The sequence below is a fragment of the Balearica regulorum genome, chromosome 1 (genome assembly GCF_011004875.1).
Source record: "Balearica regulorum gibbericeps isolate bBalReg1 chromosome 1, bBalReg1.pri, whole genome shotgun sequence".
NCBI lineage: Eukaryota > Metazoa > Chordata > Aves > Gruiformes > Gruidae > Balearica > Balearica regulorum.
In genome coordinates this window covers 174,901,081-174,925,038 of record NC_046184.1, presented here as the reverse complement: position 1 = coordinate 174,925,038, position 23,958 = coordinate 174,901,081, and the positions used below count along the sequence as shown (strand labels likewise).

Sequence of the window (23,958 nt, the reverse complement as noted above, 5' to 3'; positions counted from 1 at the left end):
TAATTGCCTGGCAGGTTATTAGCACTTTTGAAATAGTTCCTTCAAGTAGTATCAAGTGGAAGACATTCTTAAAATTTTGCTGTAAGCTCCCTTTTCTGTAACAGTAACCATAAGAGTAGAGTGGCACAATAAAGCCTAGGAGATAAATGTTTTCTTCCATTAAAATCAGGGCATTCACTTATTTGTGTTTTCAGGAAGAATATGTATGAGTCTATATTTCCTTTTAATTCACAAAACAATTGTGTGTTTCTTAATGTCTTCAGAATTCAATTCTAGAGCAGCTAGACATATAATTTTTTTTTCTTCTTCTCCTGCTATACATTTTTTTTAACTAGCAAAACGGAAAACTAAAATTAACTACTTTAGAGAAACAGAACCGTATTTGTCTGGTCATCTCATGGTGCTATGGGACATATCCCCTCTGAGTGGGAACAGCTATAACTTCAGCCATTTCATTCCCTGTAACATATCTTACTTAGCAGCAAACACAAAGGGAACTAATGATTTAAATCATGTGGTAGCATGATAAAAAAAGTCCTTTTTAACATCTTATGAGTTACCATTACATCTTCTGCTTAACAATTCATTAAAAAAATTAAAATGACCACACAAACTATTTCAAATGTTTTTTTAGCTCCCCTCCGTCTATATGTAATAAAGACTGTTAAAGACTATAAAGACCATTCTACATGAAGGACATAAAATGACCATTGAAAAGAAAGATTAAAAAAAAAAAAGAAAGAAAGAAAGAAAGAAGTACCTTTTGGGAACTGTTTGGGGCACAAGGAATGGAGGAATTGTACGTGCAATTGTTTCAATAGACTGGGAATACATCAGATTTTTTGTACACATGTAACTCATTTGAGCATATTCAGAAAGTCAGATATGTCCAAGATGCAGTGACTGTAAATATAGAATTGGCAGTATGCACATGTGCAATTGGGCTGCAATGAGTCCAGTTCGCCTGGGATGTTTTGGAACTGATGTGGACATATCAGTCGAGTGAAAACTGTACAGCAAATCTCTCATAAATTGTGTCAAAACTACTACTACCCTAGCAGAATAAAGGTCCTTAGAAGCAAACAAATCTGAAGAACTGCCTGGTTGGAAGATGGCTTCGTTAGTCTCTAGAAATATTCTTATCCGATATTTTGCTAAAAAAAACCCAAACCCTTTCAGGCTTTTGTACTACCTTTGCACACCTTGCTGCATACATGTACTATTCATAACCTATTCAATGATATGAAAGGCTTCTGTGTTTTCTGTGCAATAAAAATAGATGTTTTCTGGCTTCTTAGTAAATAACAACCCATTAAGAAAAAACTTGCAATTTCATTTTTCACCTTTGTAGTCCATTAACTGTAATAGCTTTTAATGTACTTTAAGCATTCTTGAGCCTCTTGAGCTTAGTGAAAAGACACACCAACAACCAGCGTGTCTAAAGGTTATTTTGGTGATACCAGCTTTCTCGAGCCTTTCATTTAGTGGATCTTTATATTATCTGTCATAGGTTACAAATTTGACTACTATCTGTTTAAGGTTTGAGGAGTATTTAAAGCTCAAATCAAGATCACTTTCACGATGCGCTAGATGATATATAAATACATAGCCTGAACTCTGTATCTTAAGGAATTACAAACTAATATATTAAGATTTAATATGTAAAACATAACAAGCGAAGTGAGAATGTAGACCTGAAACATGTTAACTGTAAATATATTGGCATATAGATACTCATCAAGGTCTGTTTATATTCTTCTTGTTACCTTAAAATGGAATATTCAGTAAAATAAACATATCGTATAAGTATCTCTGTGTGTATGCATGTATAAACAAATGAAAATGAATGGCTAAAGTATGTTTGCACAAACAGTTGGACAGCAGAACTATGAATGAAAATTCCTCTGTAAGTAAACTGGTAACAACTCTCTTTAAAAAGGGGCTTTCTCAGAGAACTAACTAAAAACATAACATAGACCAGAAACAGAATTTAAGCAAATTCCAGATCATTTATTTGCTGACTTTGCTAGAGGACAGCTCAGTTAGAAGAGAATATTTGTTGGTACTAAAAATTCCTTTGAATCTTTCATATTTATAAAAACATAGTCATGTGTGTTTCTATATTTATTAAGGTGAATAAGCATGCTCGATATATATATTTACAGTATGTACAGATTTTAAAAGAATTTACTGCTGATAATGCAGAATGAATATCTAATTATATAGGATGACATATTTATCATTAGTTCCCTTTTTGATGCATGACTGCTAACAGGAAAGTACAATTCTAATCATAACTTTGGAATACTTAAATTATTTTCCATTTTGCACTAAGGATATTTTGGAATTTTAATATACTATTTTATAAGGGAGACATAAAATAGAGGGAAAGACTGGGACTTTTTAATATGTGGATTTGATAAAGTTATACCTTAATTACTGCAATCACAGTAGCCAAGAAGCAGTTATTGTTGATTATCTGCAAATTACTTAAGAAATTTCCATTAATATCATACTTTAAAAGCTTTTCTGAAAGAAACGGTTTAGCTTCTTTTGTGAACACGGTGAATATTTTATATTTTGTTATAGAAAACAGCATGTACATTTTCAACAAGAGAGTGTCCTTCCCATAACACCTCAAATAACATATTCAATTTAAAATGTAAGCATGACATTCAGGCTTCATTTGCTGTTGGTGTCAATCTAAAAAAATATAAATTGATGCAGACAGAAAATTCTAATCTGATGCCCTAGGGCCAGATCCAATAAAACACTTAGGCATCTAAATTTGGTGTTAAAGCAACTAACTTTTAGGTCTTTGTCCCTCAGAAGGGAATCTTTGGCTGAAGTGAGCCGAGTCTTACGTTCCTATATAATGTATAGGGTAGATTTTGCTAGGCAGGTACCAGTTAGGGGTTGCTATGAGCGGCCACTGTCTCCAACGTCGCTCAACATTACCCAAACCACGTACTGCAAATTAGGATCTAATAAAGTTAACAAGTAGAACTATAGTCTGTCTAAAAAGTCAGCAGGAAATCATATGCAGCTATTTGGAGCTAGTAAATAAGAGAAACTCTGTCAATAGGACTGAGTTAAAAATTCCACCTTGCAGACCCCATATGACCAGAGTCTGGGTCGCAAGGACAAAGGGACGATGGTAAAATACACTTCCCTCTTTTACACAAAGCACAGTGATTAGGGATACTGCCCAGGAAACGTGTCGCAAGCTCAATTCTCTCTTCTGCCTCCAAGGAATTAGGATCCACATCTCTGAGAGGTGTGTGTTTAACTTTCAAGCTATTGATTATTTTGAACTCTTCAGATCAATGATCAAGAAGAGCATCAGGATTCAGCAGTCTAGTCCTTAGGTTCTCCATTAGCTCCTCCTTCCTATGCTTTTCCAAATTTAACAGACAACATCACTTAAGAGCTGAACGAGTATTCATGCCCATAGAAAACATCAAAAATATATTTCTTGCAACTTCAGACTGGGAGATCTGCAGGACCTCAGAAAACAGCTGAGCAGGATAAGTGATAAAATATACTACAACAAAATTGAAGGACTATCTAGAGCAAACTCTTTGAGTCATAGAAACTTTACTTTACCTGAAAAGACTCAGACCCTTAATTTTAATGTAAAAAACTGAATGGATCTTTTCTAATATGACTCCTATACTTCACCTAAGACCTTCTTGTGAAATCTGACCTAATAAAACCAAATGTGCATCATCAAATAGTCCATGATTACATGGTTAGAAAATTAGATACTTGGTTTTGATGATGGCTGTCAAGTACTTGAACTAACATCATGTACTTGAACTTACCTCCTTCTTCCCAGGATCATTTGCAGTGCTACAGCCCACTTTCAGCAAATTTGGAAAATCTGCTATCCTCTAGTAAGGAAAAGATTCTGGAAATCTAGGGTAAATGACTTCTCTGGTTACACAGATAATGATATGTGGAGTTATGTATGAACTGTGGGGCAGAAGTGCTCTGCAATATCTCCTGCAGTCCACTCTAGTCCAGACTAGGAACGTGGCTGGACCACAAAATAACCCTTAGCAAATCTAAGTTTTTTTCTCATGGAAGCCAGGGAGTGGGTGGAACTTTAGATGTATACATTTGGACTTGCCCCAACATGAAGCTTAGACGTGGCCAAGTTGCACATCCGGAGCCAGCAGCTAAAAAATGGTCCCAACACCCCTGGTTTGCACATAGTCTTGGAGAACAGAAACTCTGTTTCCCTGCAACAAGCCCGATACAAACTTTCCAGTTTTAACAGGCGGCGAATCAGATCCACAGAACCCAATTTGATTCTTGGTGGGATAATGACAACCTGACTCCAACTGAAGGACAGGGCCTTCCTTACCAGGCAGGATTTCCTAGGTTCTCCCAGGTTCAGTTAAAAGCATTTTAGTTGCAGCTGACAGATTTGTGCCAAAAGAAGTGGCTTAGAAGAAAATACAATAATGTTTAAATGCTTCGTGGTGCTTATTCAGAACTTCTGTTTTCCTTCCTTTTTCGTTTGAATCAGATAATGAAGGTGATGGGGTTTCAATAATAAGAGTACCACCATCTACCTATGTTTGTTTGCATTTTTAAATATGATTGTATTCTGACTGATTTGCAGTGGTAAGCAAGAGTTTGGAAATCTGATTGCAAGCTCTCAGCGACAGAAGTAGATAATTACTATCTCCACAAATATCTATAAGTTAAATCACTTGTTTTAATACAGATTAGATTAGTATTAAAGTTACAAGATTGGTATGAGAGACATGATAAATGTAGTCATGACAGAAAACAATTTTTAATTTAGTATACCCTATCAATCTAGATAGCCCATGAATATTTACCATTAATTCAGTAGGCTGGAACAGAGGGGGGAAAAAAGAACAAAAAATAGAAGGTTTGACCTAAACAAGGACTGAGGGAAAAAGAGAATTCTCAGCAGTTTTACTGAGAACAGATCTTGCAAAAAACGTGAACTGGCAACAGATTGGAAAATACATTTGGGGTGCCATTATAAACAAAGTCTTTAAAAAACCTGAATGACACACAAAAATAGTAGCCATTCTTAATACGTACTTCTCTTTGCAGGATTTACCAGTCTGATTACACTTAAATGAATAACTTCAAAGGCTGAAATAATATCATTTATGGAAATTCAAAACAAACCTATTTGATCACATCATACTTCACAGCAGGGATACAATTTGCAGGGGCTGAGTGAGGGCATAGTATAAGCTAAAACAGGTTGTGTGTGCAATGAACCAAACTAAATGGTTTATATAAAAGAAATGTTGTTTCCATTAATTTTTCTGGTAATCCTATTAAAAATGCCACCTGTCCAGAACAGAATTGTCCAGATTTTAATTCTTTTTCATATCTCAGTGTTCAAACACAAGACAGAGAAGGTATCATCTTATCGCTATTAAAATATGGCACAAAATGTCTTGTTCTGAAATCTTCATTACTGCAGCAGTTTCTCTGGCTCTGTTTCCATGTCTGGCTATTACACCTTTTATTTTTCCTCTCATTGTGCTCAAAGGACTGATTTTTCTGATAAGCCCAAAGAATATTTTTTCAAAGGATATGTCATATTTCTAACCTCTCTTTAACCAAATTGTTTCTAGTCTATAACACTTAAAATTCACATATATTAAGTAAATATAATTTGAAATGCACCTTTTAAAATTCCACACCCCCCCTCCAAAATCCCCTGTAACAAGCCTGAACAGGAACTTAACTTTGAATACCAACAGAGATGAAATGGTGTCATAATCAGCATAAGTGCATGTGGACTATTCACCTAGATCAAACACTTTGGTCATATACTCAATTAAATTTAAATCCCATTATATAATGTGTACCAGCCTCATTTTATGCAATTCCCTAATTTAATGGCTTGGTATTAGCCTTTTTCCTTTTTGCACACATGGACTAATTTTCACGGTGCTCGGTCCCTTTGGGAAGTAGGTCATTAAAGTCAACTGGATGGAGACAGAAACCTAATACCTAAACAGTGTTGCAGAAGGGTCAGAGACACAATAGTAATTTAAAACTGGTTTTCACTCATCCTTCTTTGTAATATTTATGAAAATCCTCCCTCATATAAATATTGTTCATTAATCTCAACGACCACAAAGTAGAAAGAACCAAGAAAGCTACCATCCTGTCATAATTTGTTGAAAACAAAAAAATCCCAGTTAAAAAACCAAAAATCACAATTATAATACTATTTAGCTGTTGAGACAATACTTGTTTTACACTGAAACAGTAGAATCATAATATTCATATTACCTTTCTCAATGTGTATTCTTTTTGTCTCATGTCCCACATCATGACCAGCCAGATCACCCTCCTTAGGTCCAGGCAGGACATTAGGTGACAAACCCATCAGCATTTGGTTCATAGATAGCCCGTTCTGATGGACAGCTGCTAGACACAAGCGCAGGCAGAAAGAAAATCAGCCGTCATATTAACAATACACTTTTGTACTTATTTTATATAGTCTTCCTCTTAATTATACAAGAATTCTAACAATCACAAAGTTCCTTAATTAGTGCTATCAGTATCCACACAGCGGGAGAGTTTCTTCCTGTTACTTCTGGTTAAAAACAATTCATTTTAAAAAGAAGATTTCAGTATCTTTGGACAAAGTTGGAGACTTTCAAACACCTTCTTGTTTATTTAACAAGAACTGAAGTGCAAAATTAAGCAAACCAGAAAAGAATAGCAGGTTCTACTTGAGATACTTACTGATTTATTTTGGGTTTTTTAGTTAGTTGTACAAAACCTCTTGTACATTAGCATTTGCCAATATGCAGTCCCTAACTTGCTTAAATTAAGCATTGTGGTCTTCCAGATGATAAACATCGTTTTTCAAAATACACTGTGCAATAGCAGTGTTGCTCTTCTAACTAGCTTGAAAAGCTCTTTTCAACAGTTCTCAAACCTTCCTAAGTCTCGAACACACCTCAGAAACCCATATAAGGTAGCTTATATCCTTATGCTCTTATCCTGAAAAATTGTATTTGCAAGAGGCTTATGCCATTTTCAGTAAAGCATTTTTTCATATGTAAGTCATATTTCTGTAGCAGCCATCTTGCTAGCACCACAAAAGCAGATGTACCTAAGAATCAGGTGTGATGTTAACAAATCAGATAGGAGAGAAAAGTTATTTTATAACTAAATAAGTTGCTGAACTTATCCAGTATTTAAGGAACTCTGTTATGTTCACACTGGAAGAAACAACGTGCAAAGGTCCCACTTCTCTCTGCTGGTAAGCAAGAAGAGTAAGCTGAATAGTACCATTTCTTTAAAAAATAGTGCCATTCCTTAGCACAACCAATAATATCTCTCAATTTAATTTATTTTTTTATTTAGAGAACAATGGAAAAGGTCTTCAATGATTGTAAAAAAACCCCAAACTATTCAACCAATTAAAAAAAATTAAAAATTCAGGGTTGTGAGTTTTTCTCCCAGAACTTTACTTAGGAACTCATAAAAACCTGTGGAAATAGATAGGTCACGGTATATGGGATGCCAGTTTAATCTGCACTCTGAATCGTCCAAGTGATAAGAAAACAGAATTTTCAGCTTGTCATGGTCAGGCCTCATTTATTTTCTTTGGTAAGTCATTTTTCATTACATAGTAATGAAAGATCTTTCATCTGAAGGTCAATGAAGAGTCAGTTTCCTGAGTCTGCGGAGAGCCTGAAAGGAAGCAGCCTAAACGACACACGTGCTGCATCTAATCAACACGACTACGTATTCCATATAGCTATTTCATGGCCTTGTATCTGCAAGCCAAATCCTCCAGTTTCACCTACTGACAAATTCCACAGTGGAAAGATGCCTTAAAAGCACAAAAATCTGCAATGGAGCAATAAAAAAAGGAATGGACAAGCGTACTATGAGTTTAAGTAAATATCCGTAAAATAATATGTGTTTAAAACCTTGATTTCCAGGCTGTTGCACTGGAATATCATATAATTCGGGGTCTTTGCCATGTACTTTACCTCCTGTACATGAAGCCTTGATAAAAATGGTATCACTTTGAGACACCATGGCTTAATTTCACTCCGCCCCTTGTGAGCTATGAGGTGATAATACTCTCCGTATCATATTTCTCACCATTATGAATCTTTATATTTAAAAAATGTATAAAGTATGCACATTTTTTAATTGATTTAACCTAATTCTTCTCTTTACCAAGGAATTGTACCATGTAAAATGTTGTTTATGAAGTCAGATTCAATTTAGAAATCAAACCAAAGTAACCAGATTAAATAAAACTCAATTTCTTTAAAAAATGTTTACACTATATGTTCAGTTCTAAAACTAATCTAGCAAATTGCTTCCCGGCTGCAATTCTGTATTTCATAGCTCATATCTTTATGTTTAATATGACATGATGGCAGTTTATATCAGTACCCGTTAATGTAGCATCAGATATTATGATACTGTAAACTGGGGAACATAATGTTGGGAGATACTTATTGCAGCTGAACTTCCGAACATGATACATATGAGATCTATTTAAGACGAGGGCATTTTGATTAGAAAAACCAGCTGCACCTAATCAAATTTAAAGTGGTGACAAGGAGAAGAATGTGACCTACGGATTCTGTCTGAAGAGCTCTCGGTCCGTGCAGGAGAGCTGGACACACTGCTGCTTCGATGAGAGGATGGATGGCTGCCAGGTCTTCGGCCCTCTTCAAGAGAAGGAGCAGGAGAAGGGCTGTCTGGAACACGTTCCTAGACCCCACGAAAAATAATTGCAAGAAAAGGCAATGTTAAACTAAACCTCTGTGGCTTCCAAACATCAGTTCCCTAAACTGCATCTCCCTCCTAAATCACAACCTATTCTTTCCTCTGTTGAGGTATCCAGGATTTGCAGAGTATTCTCAAAGGAAACTTAGCAATTTTAGGACACTAGACCTTATGTTTTAGTATGCGATGTGAGCACTGCTCATCCTGTCAGGCTTTCAAACTGCCTTCTGGACTGCTTATAAAAATAAGGTTTTTATTCTTCTTTTCAGGTGGTTTTTTTCTTCACTTCTGTCAGCATGCGGTTGAATTGGAAATATACATTTTGTTTACTAGCTTATAGACCTTAGCCTTACAGGATGAGGAACAATGTACTTTCGTGAATAAATAAACACCAGACACTGTTGTTATAGCTTATGCTGAATTTTACTCCACATTTTAATTTCAAAGGGGCTTCTTGAGCAATGAGATTTTACAGAACTGCTCTGGATCATAAAGAAAATATAATCTCCCTACTGAACCTGTACCAGTAACATGGCTGATATAGTCCAAATGTATGTTTATATCATTGAGCACAAACCTGGAATGAAGCACATATTTTGGAAGAGTGTGACCATATCACTGGACACATCACTACTTCGAAATGGGGAAAAATGCCCATTCATGGTTTTGTATCCAAGGAGAAGCCTGGCATGGTAGTCAGGAGGAGCTATGATGGATTTCAAGATGATCCTTGACTTTGAAAATTAGAGTATGAGGACTGTGATGGTTTGAACCACGCTTCTGCTATTGTGAGAACCATCAATATGTAGCAGATAGATATATCTGATATTTACACAGAACTGTGATAGAAACAATAAACAAAGGGAGCGGAGTGCAGAATAGTCCTTTCTAGAAAATTCTCTGTCTTTCCCTGCAGTTTCCTCTTTATTGCTAATAGCTCCCAAGACTATGTCATTGCTAAAATATGTGTGAGTTAAGTTGGTTTGGTCAAATAGTGATAAAAGTACATAGTTCCTATAAGGAAAATCTATTGGGGAGACTGAAAATGTTAAACTAGGGAGGGGTTGGTTTGTTTTTTTCTCCTTTTGATAATTGAAATCCTGTCTTCTAATGAAAAAAAAAAAAAGGGCAAACCAAAAACAAACCCCAAAACAACCCCAACATTCAACTCACTAAAAGCTTGCAGTAATGAAATCATACAATTAGTATATGTTTAATAATACATAATGAAAACTTGCTGCTGCAAATGCCTAAAAGTTTTCCTGAAAAGAGCATTACGTTCCTCACACTGCAAATTGCTTTTGCAGCAGTCATTATTTTTCATGCACAGTAGCTAGATGAATATTTATTTCGCTGAATGCACTCCTATCAAACTTAGCAACATGACCATGTATAGTAATCAATAGATTTGTTCCAGGTAAGCTTTATAATAAATATTTGCTAAACTTGAGATTCTGATTGCAAAGGGATTCAATGGGCCTATTGATGGAGTGGGAGAAGACCTTTCAGAGCAGTGTTTCAAGACATTTAAGTGGATTCCACTTTAATAGTCTCGGGTTTTTAAGTCAAAAACATTGATGAGGATAGTTTAACTGCATCATAGCTCTAGGCTTATTATGACTTTGATTGTGTTTATATGCCCATGAACTGGGTATTCAAGAGGAGGATTATAATGCAGATGTTTTCAGAATGTAGAAGATTTATTTCTTTAGATTTAGGAGGATTTAAGCATGCACAGCGTACAGATTTGGTATAAATTGGAACACGCTATATTTAATCATTCATTTAATATATAATTTCACTGTTTGGCATACAATGTATTGTTCTTAGAAGGGTTTCATTAAAATGAAATCCAGTGAGCACATAAGATTTGAATACAGAGCTGCAGAGTAAATTAATTTATTTAAACAGCTTAATTTGTTTATCCTATTTATTTATGTGTGCTTTTACAGCATGTATTATGAGATGGGGAGAGCAAAAGGAATGCACAGGACAACAAAATATAATTACTGCACAAACAAAACAGATAATGAGTTTTATTCACATATAATATGACATAGCAGACAAACTCTACGAGAAAACTATATATAGTGGCTTTATCAATTCATTTGTAAAATACCCTTTAACCCCAACAAAACATGGGATTGAACTATGCAGAAATGGAAATTAATTTAATATCTTAACTCATTTTTTATATCCTTGCTTCATAATTCCACAATCAATAATATAGTCTATAGCAATTTTTTGTCTTTATCAAATCTAGCTGCAATAATAAATGGAAATGCTACTAATAATAAATTGAAATACTCTGTAGCTCTAAAAAGTCATGGTGATAAACTAATGGTGCTGGGATATCAATATAAGCTGTCTTCCTTACAAAAGATTTTGTGTAGAAAAGATGGATTTTGTCTGTGGTAAAATATTAACTTTACATTTAGACTTCACTTTAAAATTATTCAGAAAAGGAAATGTGCAAAAACGTGTTCAGTAAATAACTCAGATGATCTGAGCTATTTTGTAACTTCTGCAAATGGCACTTTTGTACAAGTAAGTCTATACAACACAGCAAAGAAACGGATTTTACTGTGTTATAACCCTGGCAATAGAAATCACCTAGGATACTGTCCGCTGTCCAGTATTTTTCCTAAAACTTGTCCACTCTCAGGACAAACTCAATTCCACTTAATTAAAGATATCTCTACAGAACCTGGTGTGGGCTTGTACTGTAATTAGTCTCGTTGTCTCCCAACACACCAGCAAACAAACAAATAAATAAATGAAATCCGAGTGACTTTGCTTTGCTAAAATGAAGTATGAGGAGGAAACTCTGCAGGGCTCAGTTTGAAATCAATGTATCTGAATGTAAGTATTTAAATGCAGCTAGAGATGAAACTTCAGACACCTGTATCTAGGATGGCACATGAAGGGGCCCGCCTTGGAGGTAAGTGTTTCCCATTTCAGTCAATTGAGATATAGACAATAAAGTCAATGGAGCCTCCTCCAAAACCACACACCTACAGCTCAATTCAGCCGCTCACATTTGAGCCATTTGAGCCACTGAAGGGCTTTGAGATGTCCACACCAGGTTGACAGACAGGACCTACAAAAGCTCTGCTGCCTTCTGGAGTGGCACTAGGATGCTAAAAACATTATCCCTGCACTTACTGGCTGATAAGCTGAATAGCTGCCAAAACTCTACCGACAATTTTTACTAGAAAACAAGAAATACAGAATTATTTATCGCTTGTAAAACATAGCCCTCAGAAGCCACCTTTTTTCTCCATTTTTTGCTTCTCTATTTGTTTCTACAGGTACTCACAATTAAAAAGTAGTGTGAACAACTTAGGGCATATGTAACAATTTCACATATGGTCGACCAACTTTCCAAAATTAGTAACTGACTCTCAATTAGGCATCAGAAACAGAGGCTACACTAAGCACTGGACAACACAGTCTTTAATGGCCAAACTTGGAGCATGCCTTATTTTGGTGCTGTTTAAAATCTGACCCAAATCAAGAATCCTAAGTATTTAAGAATCTGACATTTAACTCCTTCAAAAGTGCTCCTATCATATATGAAACTTTCACTGCAGGGAGATATAATGCATTTTGCTGTACTCTTATTCTACTGACATTACCAGTTACACACCTTCACACTTCATAAATAACAGAATTGTTCTTGACACCGGGCTTTTTTTTTAAATTTTGTAAAAACAGGTAAAATGGTAAAACAGGTATAACGGTCAGATGTTGAAGTTGTCTCTAGAATTAGCAACCACTCCAATTTTGTTACAGAATACCACGTATCGGTAACAACATAATACTGTCTCGGTCTCTCCAAGTAAAACAGAAGTGTCTTAGCAACATTTTTCTATGTTTTTCAAGCAGCTCTTTGCATACATGCAAAGACCATACTGTAAAAATCTCATTCCAAAAGTTCCTTTTAAGTAACTTCTTATTAAGATTTATCTTAATATATCAGTAATGGTATCCGGAAGACCATAAATACTTTCTTCCCCATATCATATATATCTTTTTCTTCTTACCAGGTCACCAAGGTAGTTATTCAATAATAATCTCTTTTTTTGCCTCTTTTCTTTCTGCTCCAGCAGCATGTTTTCATTGTTTGAAAAGTGCCTCATTACCAAAAGTCTTCTTCAAAAACCTACCAAAACATAAACTTGATGGAGTTCAGCAGTTAGTCCCTATATCACTATCTACCAGAACACATTTCAGGGAACATGTGTAGGACTAATCCTTCTGCTCCTAAGAATATAGACAAGGAAGTGATATCTCCTAGGTTCTCACCACCTCAGTAGTTCCACAAACATTCTTTATTCTTTGCCATTCCTGTTTCTTAGCGATAAAATTCCAGAATCCTTCTAACAAAGTTTGAATATGCGACTTCCAATAGCCAACCTGTTTTGCATGCAGAGTTTTATCTTCTGCGTATTTCTCTCCTACAGGTATTTTCTGTCTCAGCTTTTTCCTTTGTTCTAGTTTGCTTCTCCATAAGATTAATCTCTTGGACTTAGTCATCCTTTAATTTTAGTCAGGGACAGAGTTCTAGACATGCAACTACGAATAGTTGTAGAGGTATATTGCTATTAAAACTATTCAGCTGTCTTGAAGCTCTTCAGCGTTGAACAAACTTCCTTAAGGGTATTTGTGCTTTAAGTCATTGAAGTGCAGAGGATAAAATCACTTATTTTCAGCGTCGTACCTTTCAATAGTTTAGGTAACTTCATACTGGGGAAAGGATATATGAGACACGCTGTTTCACACACTATAATTTTAAAAAAATAAAATTAAAAGGCTTTTAATCAGGAATAGGTTATAATATTCTGATCTTTCTGGGAAGGCACCTGTCTTCCAGTCCTTTTTGTGGTAAAGTTATAATAATCTCTTTCACAATGACCAAAAACTCAGACCTCCTACTCTTCAGTTCCTTGCTGACCTGTTTTGAACTTGTGTGAGAAGTATTCCAGGAATGGCTTTCTTGTAAAATGGCATACTTATTTGACATTGTATTAGTTGAATGAGTAAAAGCAATGAATTACTTTGCTATCTTTTGTATTCCCTGAAAATAGGATATTTTGCTTTTATAGTTTCATTTTTCCTTCAGCTTTAGCCTAAAGCTCTATGAGAGTCCAAAAGAACATTTAGTCCTAAGAATTACAAGATGAATTGGGCTAATGATTATTTCCTAACTTCCTCAATCACTACTATAAAATGTGTGTTATCAAACTGACTAAATGCTATAAATTTTCATTTCTATTTTCTCATTTGCATAGCTTGCTAAAAACCTTGCTAGCTTCCCACTGATGTACATGTCATCTCTCTCATCTCATTCTTAGAGACATGCTTATAATCCCAATCAAAATTCAGAAGCTCAAATGTTTTTCAGGAGTTCATATGTTTTGTGTTGTCATTCATTGCACTAATGTTTTAAATAATGGATCTATTTCTAATAAAGAACATAATCCATGATACTTCCATAAGACTTTTTTTTCTCTCTTTGTCAATATCTTGAATTTACTTATCTTTTGGACCACTTTAAGTTATTTTGATTTCTGTTTTACTTTTACCTCTGCGATTTTTCATTGATTCTACTTTGCTGTTCCCATCACAAGAATACTGTTAATTGGTAACACAAAATGTAGAAAGAGATCAAGAGACAAAAAGACTACGGATTTGCCTGATTTTCATTGCTGTTTACTATAGAGGTTTTGGGAATATTAGCAGCAGTTAACTGACAGGAAATCAAAATGGGAGACTCCCAACTAATGCTTTAACCTGGTGAAATTAGAGCAGTGTGCAAGGTGTTGACAGTTTGGAATCATGATGAAGCAGGATCATTCCTGGAAGTGCCTCATTCCGCAGAGCCTCATAGCACAGAACTTTGGAGTCTGGATTTTCATAAAAATGTCTTGACAACTATTTTGGACCTGCTTGTTTTTTTGAGTGTATCCTTTCAATTGAATTTATAAATTATATTTTTGTCTTGGAAATGTATGTTTGGACTAACAAACAAAATATTCTTCTAAGGCATACAAAAAACCCCATGCAACATGCAAGCATATAGACATGCAAAAAGCCTCTTCAAATTGAATTAGCAATTTCTTATTGGCAAGTTGGACAGACTGTTCCTGCTTTTTGCATTTTTTTCCTCTCCTCTTTTGAAAATCTAATCTTGCTTGAAAAGCAACCATTCGAGCTTAAGAAGCAGCAGTGGGAATTCACCCTTCAAAGTCAATCCCAACCATACATCCAGCCAAACACCAAGAATTCATCTGACTAAATGTAGTTGTCTACAGTACAAATGTCTACATCTGAGCTAGTCACCCTGGGCTCATTTTTTACCCATACATTTACGTTTCCAAGGTACAATTCACCTCACTCTAAAGTAGCTATCTAAAATAGGTCCAATGAATTATGCCCTAGAAGACAGCAAAATAAATCCCATCTGTTGTACCTGGCCTCATGGCCATTTTGCACCAAATTAATCTTACGCTACGTACATAGTTCCCTGTTACACATGTGAATATGCAAATTGCCCAACAGAAAAATTTGTACTACCTTCTCTGTGTCATGTGTTATCTGTAGATATCTATTTTAAATGACACATTAATTCATATGAGCATATGGCTGCTATTAGCTTCAAACCGCACCTCAGAAACACACATGGTAAATAATAGGATCCCATATTATCTAAAAAAAAGACGTTATTCCAAGGTACAACCTACCAGATATACAGTAACCATCCTCTAAGCTCATTATAAAAAAACCTGTATTAAAAGTTAAAATCATTTTAATCATATAGATAGAACTAATCAATGAGGTGGGACACGGTGTCCTCTAATATAAAGATGATTAAGCCATCATAAAAGAGTTCAGCTACATTTTGACCTAAGATCATCTCATGCTAAAGGAAGAAACAGAAGTAAGTGTGCATATACATATTTATATTAACATAAATACAAAAAAAAAAAAAAAAGGACAAAGTTACTCTCACTAACATGGAGATTTTCTGTTATGTGCAGGTTCATACAAACAGTTTTAAGATATCATACTTTCTTCAGTCATGATAAAAAAGAAAATGAAATAATGATTTGGTTTATAATATACTTCAAATTCTGTAGGTATATCATAATTTTCATGTTTGCTTTCCCAAAATGTAAAAGCAGATGTTTTAGGAGTTGATAAATAGTTTTATTTTTATTCTACACTATTTGTTGTAATTACTTTTTACTATTTAAATGTTTTATATTAAATCAAATTTCTCCTTATACAAAGAAGAAAACTTGATTTTACTTCATGTATCAGGTAATGTGGAAATGAGAGTAACTTCACTCTCCATGCACTTGTGTATAGTATATTTTTCTACACATTCAAGAAAATCACTTTAAAGTAATGTCAAAATTTCTGTTTTGAATGGACACATGTCTCTAGAAATGATAAGGTATCTGAGAAGTCAGGCATTTTTCAGGTTAGGCACCCAAAAAGGGCATTTCTGCCAATTTGGGATAGAATTAATTTTGTTCTCATTCCCTTTCTGTAAAATGGGCATAGCATACCCAGCTTCATAGGAATGGCGCACATACGTATCTACTACTCTTTGCACAGAAGTGTCCACAGAAAACTTTTGCATTCAACACAGGATTCAGATAATCTAAGTTAAATAAGACTGGGCCAGACACTGATTTAAAAAAATTCAAATACAGAATAACTAACCATTCACTGAATGAGGTAGGAGTTCTGCAGAAAAATACAATATGTGATGGTGAAATTAAAATTACAATGTACTATATCGATGGAATCCTGTCACATTAAGGTGGTAGAGGCATTCTGGTATTTCCTGATGTTAGTCTTATGTCTTTTGAAATTCAGTGATGGTCCTATAACATAGGCTTTGGATGTAATTTTACTCAATGAGTGAAGACAGGCACATCTAAAGATATTACAGTAACATCTGATATGTTGACAATTCTGGCAGTTTTCTCAAATTTATAGTACAGGAAAATTCTACTTTGTTGTAATAGCAGCAAAGCGGAAGGGTGTTCTATCCAGGATGTCTAATTGTACTTTCAAGGTGCTTCCTATGGCTCCTGTCTCTACAGAACAGCGTGCCAGCCAATTTTGAGAAATAATTTATCTAATCCTACTAAAAAAGTCATCATTTCTGTAACTGGAAAATAAGTTATCAATAAACTCTTCTACACTGAAACATCTCACGATGGCCAATATCTTTTGGTATTAAAAGTCTGCACTCTGCTGCTCACACAGCAGTTACAGAAGACTTAAGCTGAAGCTTTTACATTCCCTTTCTTTGCTGCCCACCCCCTACGTGAAGTGAACTTCTGAATTTTTCTCTTAGAGTCCATTTCCGTTCAGGTCCACTCTCTGAAGTTGCTCACCAGCACTCTGATATAAGACTTTTAAATGTACTCTGCACCGTCATCTCTGGATGGCAGTGTCATATTTCTTCTCTTGGACTATTATTTGGACTTTTTGACAATAATTATAGGTGAAAAATATAGGAACATTAAATTACATCAATAGGAACACACATATATTGCCAATGAAAAATTAAAAAAGAGAATGAACTTTAAAATAAAATTTCATGTCAGAATAGGCCTATAAACTGAGTTATTTTTTAAAAAATAACTACCAGCTACCTTGGCTAAATAAATTAATAGTAAATTTCTGCTACTGGATAACAGGAAGATATAACCTTATAAACAAGTATAGCACAACCACTGCTGTGATATATTTAGAGAATTAGCAAAATTTAGTCTCGTGCATTTAATATGCAGCGGAAAACTACTGTGCCACCCGTCACTTTTTCAGCTGGAGGTATTGGTTTCTTCTGCTTTATTCTTAATTCTTTCTGTAGGTATTAGTAATGTTATATGGATCAAGTGCAATTTTTGATTCTGGCATGTTGCTCTGTTTGAACTATTACAGTGTAGAATTATTTCAAGTTGCTATTAACATGAGGTATGTCCTTTATATTTCCATATAGCTTTCTGCTGAGTGAAAAAAATTGATGTAGTGAAACTGCTAACAAGCTGAGCCTTTGAAACTATGGGCAGGTGATGAAAGCCACCTCATGTCTAAAGCATCCCCAGGTCACAGCTGTCACACTCACTGCAATTCATTGCTGTCACAATCTGCTGTCCCTGCTTGTTGTTGCTCTCCTCTTATTCATCCAACTCATATATCTAAACATTCCATTACAAAAAGACATCTAATGTTTGTCTCGTGTTCAAAAGGGCACAACACTCTTCTGAAATATATTTCTGAAGATTTTAGAGCTCAGAGTTCACTGCCAAATCTAAGGTGTTGCTTTGTAAGGCTTCCCTTGTAATTTTGTCTTTGTCTCATCTCCTGAACATAGCAGGATAAAATGTTTGGTTAGTACATGATCTCAGCCTTATTCCAACTTCTTATCATGAAGAAATGAACTATTGCCCAGTAATAGAAAGGCATTTGAAGCTTTGTGAGTTTAAAGATAACAGCACTAACTGTGAACTCAGTGAATTGGAAGGAAAGGTCAGCAAGTCATCTACTGTGGCACTGTTCACAAAAAGGCAATTCTTCTATCCAATGAACCAGGTTGTTTATAATCTGAAGACTCAGATTTTCTAAGACTTAATTTTGTTCTTTGTTACTTAATTAGATAAGGTTACTATTGATTTACTTTTCAGAGCCGAAATTTCTCATAGGTCTCCTAACTTTCAAGCAGAGTTTAAACTTGTAAACATCTTGTACTCTAATTTTAAATCTATACTGTCATTTCAGGTTACAACTATGAACTCCAAGATGAGTGATTCACAAACTTTTCAAATCAGCTTGCAGAAACATTGTCACTGAGGAAAAACATTTAAGTAAAATGAGCCAGAAGAAAACAAACTCAAAAAGTCTAAAAATGTAGCAGTACAAGAAAGGAACATATGATTCTAATAACAAACAGTTCTGTGAAAGAGAGCAACAGCACTATTTATCTATTCCTGTAAAAATAAAGACAAAGGAGGTTTGACCTTCTCACTTACATCTATTCTCTAAGGTATTTATTTTGATTGTAGTGTAAGTTATTATTCATAATCTTTATATTGCTAGTGCAAGGTTCAAACACTATGCTGATTAGAGAGTTTCCTGCTCAACTGCTCGGTGCATATAATTCAGTGGACACTAAAATCACAGCCTCTGACTACGCCTAGTGAGGAACAGGTAGATTGCGAGTGACATTATGTCCATGTTCATGGGAAGAAAATCCCCCTAACAATGACCTCATGCTTTTATGTTGCTGGGGTTTATGTTTCAATCCCGCTCAGTATTAAAAAATAGGAACATAATTACTTGGCCATCCTATCTCTATCCACATGACCATATTCATCTGCGACAGGCAAAACCAGAGGACATAAATCTAGACATACGTTGTATCACAAATGAGTTGAAGGAAAGAGTAGGAAAGGCCTGCAAGAGTAAATTCCTGAGCCCTTACAGTATTATTGAAATAACTATGTGCAGCTAGATCTTATAGTGAGTTTTGGATGGCAGATTAACCCTTGTGTTCACGTATTTACCTGTAGTATAAATGCATTGTGGGCAATATCTCACAGGCCTTGACTGGAGAAGTCACGGCAGCACTTAGGTAGTGTCTTCATCAGGTTCTATGTAAAGTTCCCAAAACTCTAACTTAATCATGCAAACTTTAAAAAATGTATATTTCAAGCTTGAGTGAGCACACTTTTCTAAATAGAACTTAGGTTAATTTGGCTATTTAGAAACACTTCATTGTAAATCCACCTCTTTTTAATTTATGGTTATGTGCAAACCAGATGGGAACACGAAACCTGGTTTGTTAAATAACTTGCACAAGATGTTATGCCAGGAGCTGCACAAAAGTTGGCAGCTTTGATGATTTTATTAGCGTGAATACAGGATAGTTGAATTTTCAGAAATGACAGAGATAAATAGTGTAGATTATTAACACAAACAAATGCTTACATAAGCAAGATTTTGAAAAAAAAATATGATCTTCCAGTTACAAAGTGCTGCTAAAATATTTCAGAGAACCAAAATTGCTAGGTACTTTCAAAATCTTCACCTAGATTATAATGAAACTAACTTTCCAACCAGATGAACTACAAGAATGAACTTGTTAAGAACTTAAGGAACTCTGGAATAAGGAAAATTTTCTGGTATGGCATTGCCTATGGTTAAAATAATACACATAGTTACATGATGACAGAGTTTCCCTTTCAGAGTCCAATACTTTTAAACCTACTAGACAGGTTTAGATCAGATGAGCCAGAAGTACTTCTTAGTTAAGTGCTTCCTGGGTCCAGTAATGTTCCCATAATGGGGTGAGATATGCGAACACACCAGGACCTGCTTTCCACAAAAGGAAACCTTTTTTACACAGCCTAGGAGCTATGCTGTACTCCAAATATACCTGAATTTGGTAACTGGAGACAAAGAAAGATCAGGGGTCACATTGAGATATGCTCCCATAGACATATTTAAATGTAGGCCACAGTAACTTAGACAACTTTAATAGCTAGAACTAGCTTGTAAAGCAACTTTACAAGCTAGAAGTCAGCTTGTCAAAGTTTGGAAACAGAAAGGTACCAATGTTCATGAAGGTCACATTTTGTACTCTTACATATGCAATCAGCTCTCAGAAAATGAATGCAGGGAAAATAGTGGGAAAACTAGTGAAAACAAAGTTTTGTTGCCAAAGTAATTCATACTTCTCAGGTGTCATTTAGCATGTGCTCCCTCCCAGTCTTCATTTTTTAGATACCTCTGTAATACCAGTGGTCAACTGTTCCAATTAAGAAAATAAATTTAGAACGAAATAGAGCACCACGTATGTTCCAGAGAACTTTAGTATCATGTAACTCTTACTAAATACTGCTCATGTGAAAATAGAAAAACAAAGGTGCAGAAATCACCATGTAATTGAACAGTTAGTTAGCAGCAGAGTGTTTATATTCCCAAGATATGGGAAAGATGGACATTAGGGGTGAAATCTAGCCTCGCTGACATAGCACCTAAAGAAACAATTCTTCTCAAACCAGTGTCTTAATCCCCCATATCATCAAAGGCGAGAAAGGGATGCCACTGAAGGCTTCCAAAGGAGATCCTGCATTTGAAAGGGCAGGTACCTAAAGTAGGTCATCAGACCATATTTTTCGAGGTCAATAGATCTGTTGACTTTTAACTGAATGGTTCTTTGACTTTTAAGTGAATGGTTCCTTATGATTCTGGGCTTGTTTGGTTAAAGAGGACAGGAGCACAAACATGTTGAATGTCTCAATAAACTCTGACCTCTTCACTCTGCTTAAATCATCATAAACTTCAAAACTTTTGCAACCTTGATTTGAAGGTCCAAGAGATTTTAAGTTTATCCAATTTTTTTCAAAGGAATTATATTAATAGACAGATTTCCAACATAACCCTAAAATATCAAATAACCTTGCCTTCACATTTCTAACATACGAATGTTACATAAAAGCACAAAAGTTTGTGTTCTGTCTGTATCTCATTTATTAGAACTAAAGAAGGATAACAGGTAAAATGTAAATATCTGAATAAATATAAAATCAAATTATAAATATCTAGTGGTAAGGGAGAAATGCCTTTATAATGAAAACAGATCACCTTCAGTCAGGAGAGAAGATTTCTTGACTGTGCTAAATACCTCTACAACCAGATTAATTTAGTTACAGGCAGAAAAAAAAACCTAAAACAGGTAGACAAATTCAGATATCAGATATTTTTGAGATATCTCTACAATACTACAGTTCTGGCTTGCAGATTATTGGGTCTGTTCTGTGTGACTTCATTGCATTCTGTTCTGCGATTTGGCAATTCAGCTTCTGCAGAGGCAAAGTATCAAGCTTTGCAGCTGCCTTCAGATAATTTGCAGCATTTCAGTTCAAATGCTTAGATTTAAAAGTTGGAAGAACAGTCCCTTCTAATTATAGAAAGGAGTAATTTCTTCCTTGATATCTTGAGGAACGTTGCCATTAGATTAGCCTATGAAATACAAGAAATCAGAAAGCTGTGCGTTCTGTATGTAAATGCTTCAATTTGAGCACTGTTTTAATACTGATTTAGAGAGGGGGAGGAGAACTGAGAAGATAACACTGGCCACCAGCGGCCTTCTGGGTTCCCAGAGCTACCACAGTTGAGTTTCTCGTACATATTGACTTTATGACTTACCTTATAACATCTGACACCTTTACAATATTTATGACAGTTGTGAGTGCGCTTGAATTTATTTTATTGTTTAATATAGTTACCTTAATAACAGATGTCTCAACTCTGGATGGAGGACTCTGCACTTGTGCTGCTGCCGCCATATTGGCAATGGTACTAAGGTGATTCATCTGGCTCATTGCCATCGTGACAGATGCTGGAGGTAGGCTCACAGGAATTAACGGGTGGGGCATCATCATAAAAGGAAGTTCCAATCCTGGTGGAGGGGAAAAAAAAAAAAAAAAAAGGAAATTTTTTTTTTTAAAACATTGGGTTTTTAGTTTTTTGGTTTTTTTTTTCTCCTGAAGGACAATATAGAAGCGATGGGTGACAAGATGGTTCACACTGCAGGACAAAGCAGCTTTATGTCAGTTCTCTTCTGGGATATGCATGGGTAAATCACTAGCAACCATGGAGAGTTTCTAGCCACAAGGAGAGGCTATTAGACCTCTTAGTTTGTTCATATCAGTGTAATGTATGATATCATTGCTAAGAAATGGCTGTTTATTATCATTTTTAATATCTGCTGTAAGGTGCCTTAGCAATGCATTATTATGCCACTGATGCACAGGTTAGCAGTTATTTTAAGTATCAATTTTATTGCATACGTATTTGTTCTTTATTGCCTTCGCTTCCCTTGCTTAATACTTTAACGGAAGTATTCCAATATTCCCCACATCTTTGATTTTTCATAGCCTATTTATATAAACACAAAATAAAGACAGGAATTGGAAAACTGCTGATGTTAGTGCTGAAAGATGTCAACCCGTACCATTTGGCAGAAGGTGGTTCTGTTGAAGAGGGTTGAGAGGATGGCTAACTGGAACATTATGCTGTCCAGGCAAGTTGGGGTGGTTAACAGAGGCCTGTGATCCTTGGGTGGGGGGAGACTGAAGTTTTTCTTTATCCCAAGAACCATCACTGCTGCCTGTGGGGAATGAATATATATTATTTGGATGAAGGAAGACTCCAAATTTTCAGTGTCTGAATTTGCAAGCAAGGCCAGCAACCTAACCTGTTTTGCAAGTGGCATTTTTTTCATTTATTTATTTTTTACTGTGTGGGTTGGGGGAAGGACTTTTGGGGTTTTTTTATTCCACCCTCTGAAAAAGATACATTAGGATAACTTTTTAAACTTAAGAGTTAGAACACAAACCTAAAAGTATTATAGTTGTGCTCATTCACATGAAGCTTGTATTTGATGTATATTTTACATATACTTTTGCCAGTCTTAGCAAGTGAAACTATGTATGGCATTTGCTTTATACGTGAGAATATTTTTGCCTGAAAAATGTTTAAAAAAAAGAATGTTGCCTGTTATGCCAATTAAAATTTAAACTACATTCATATTTCTTCTTGTACTTATGAATAAATAAACATTATAGGAAGTAACTAAAAATTTAATTTGTTGAGGGCATCAACATGCATGTACATGTGCTTGGCTGATGATTCTATTTTTTGCATTTTCAATATTTATTTCATATTATTAATTAAAATGTAAGGGATTATTAATCGATTCCTGCAGTCTTCTGGTAGTGGAACAGACTAACAGCAAGGAAGAATGTGGACAAATCAGTGTTGAGACAAGCAGTAATTCATGTATTTGAGAAATACCCTTTTTCACTATTGCAGACCTCCTCATAAAAAGACACCCATACAATTAAATGGAAGGATACCGTTAAAGGACAATACTAAAAATTCATATAACGTTGTTAATTTGTACACTTGTATATAATAAAAAGTTTAAAATCTTCCAATCTGATGACTTATATTATTCATGGTGCATATTCATGTATAATGCTGAGATTGAGTACATGTATGTTTATGCCTACAAAGTAATCTATACACTCATTGTATGAGTTTATTTACCATACACAATCAATAAACATTGTTTGAATATATTAATAAATA

The 23,958-nt window shown here is 35.1% G+C and overlaps 1 protein-coding gene across 8 annotated transcripts in view; it reads right to left on the bottom strand.

The window, feature by feature from the left end:
* Positions 1 to 23,958, bottom strand: part of DACH1 (dachshund family transcription factor 1) — a 368,257-nt gene that overhangs the window by 97,994 nt on the left and 246,305 nt on the right. For 2 of the 8 annotated variants that reach the window (XM_075741715.1, XM_075741717.1), the window contains exons 4-7: positions 22,820 to 22,975; positions 22,092 to 22,264; positions 8,625 to 8,760; positions 6,301 to 6,438 (exon numbers count right to left, since the gene is read on the bottom strand). In XM_075741715.1, the coding sequence (XP_075597830.1) occupies positions 6,301 to 6,438; positions 8,625 to 8,760; positions 22,092 to 22,264; positions 22,820 to 22,975 (603 nt within the window). The remainder of the gene's footprint in view (positions 1 to 6,300; positions 6,439 to 8,624; positions 8,761 to 22,091; positions 22,265 to 22,819; positions 22,976 to 23,958) is intronic. The other 6 variants (XM_075741716.1, XM_075741718.1, XM_075741719.1 and 3 more) reach the window with 3 other exon arrangements.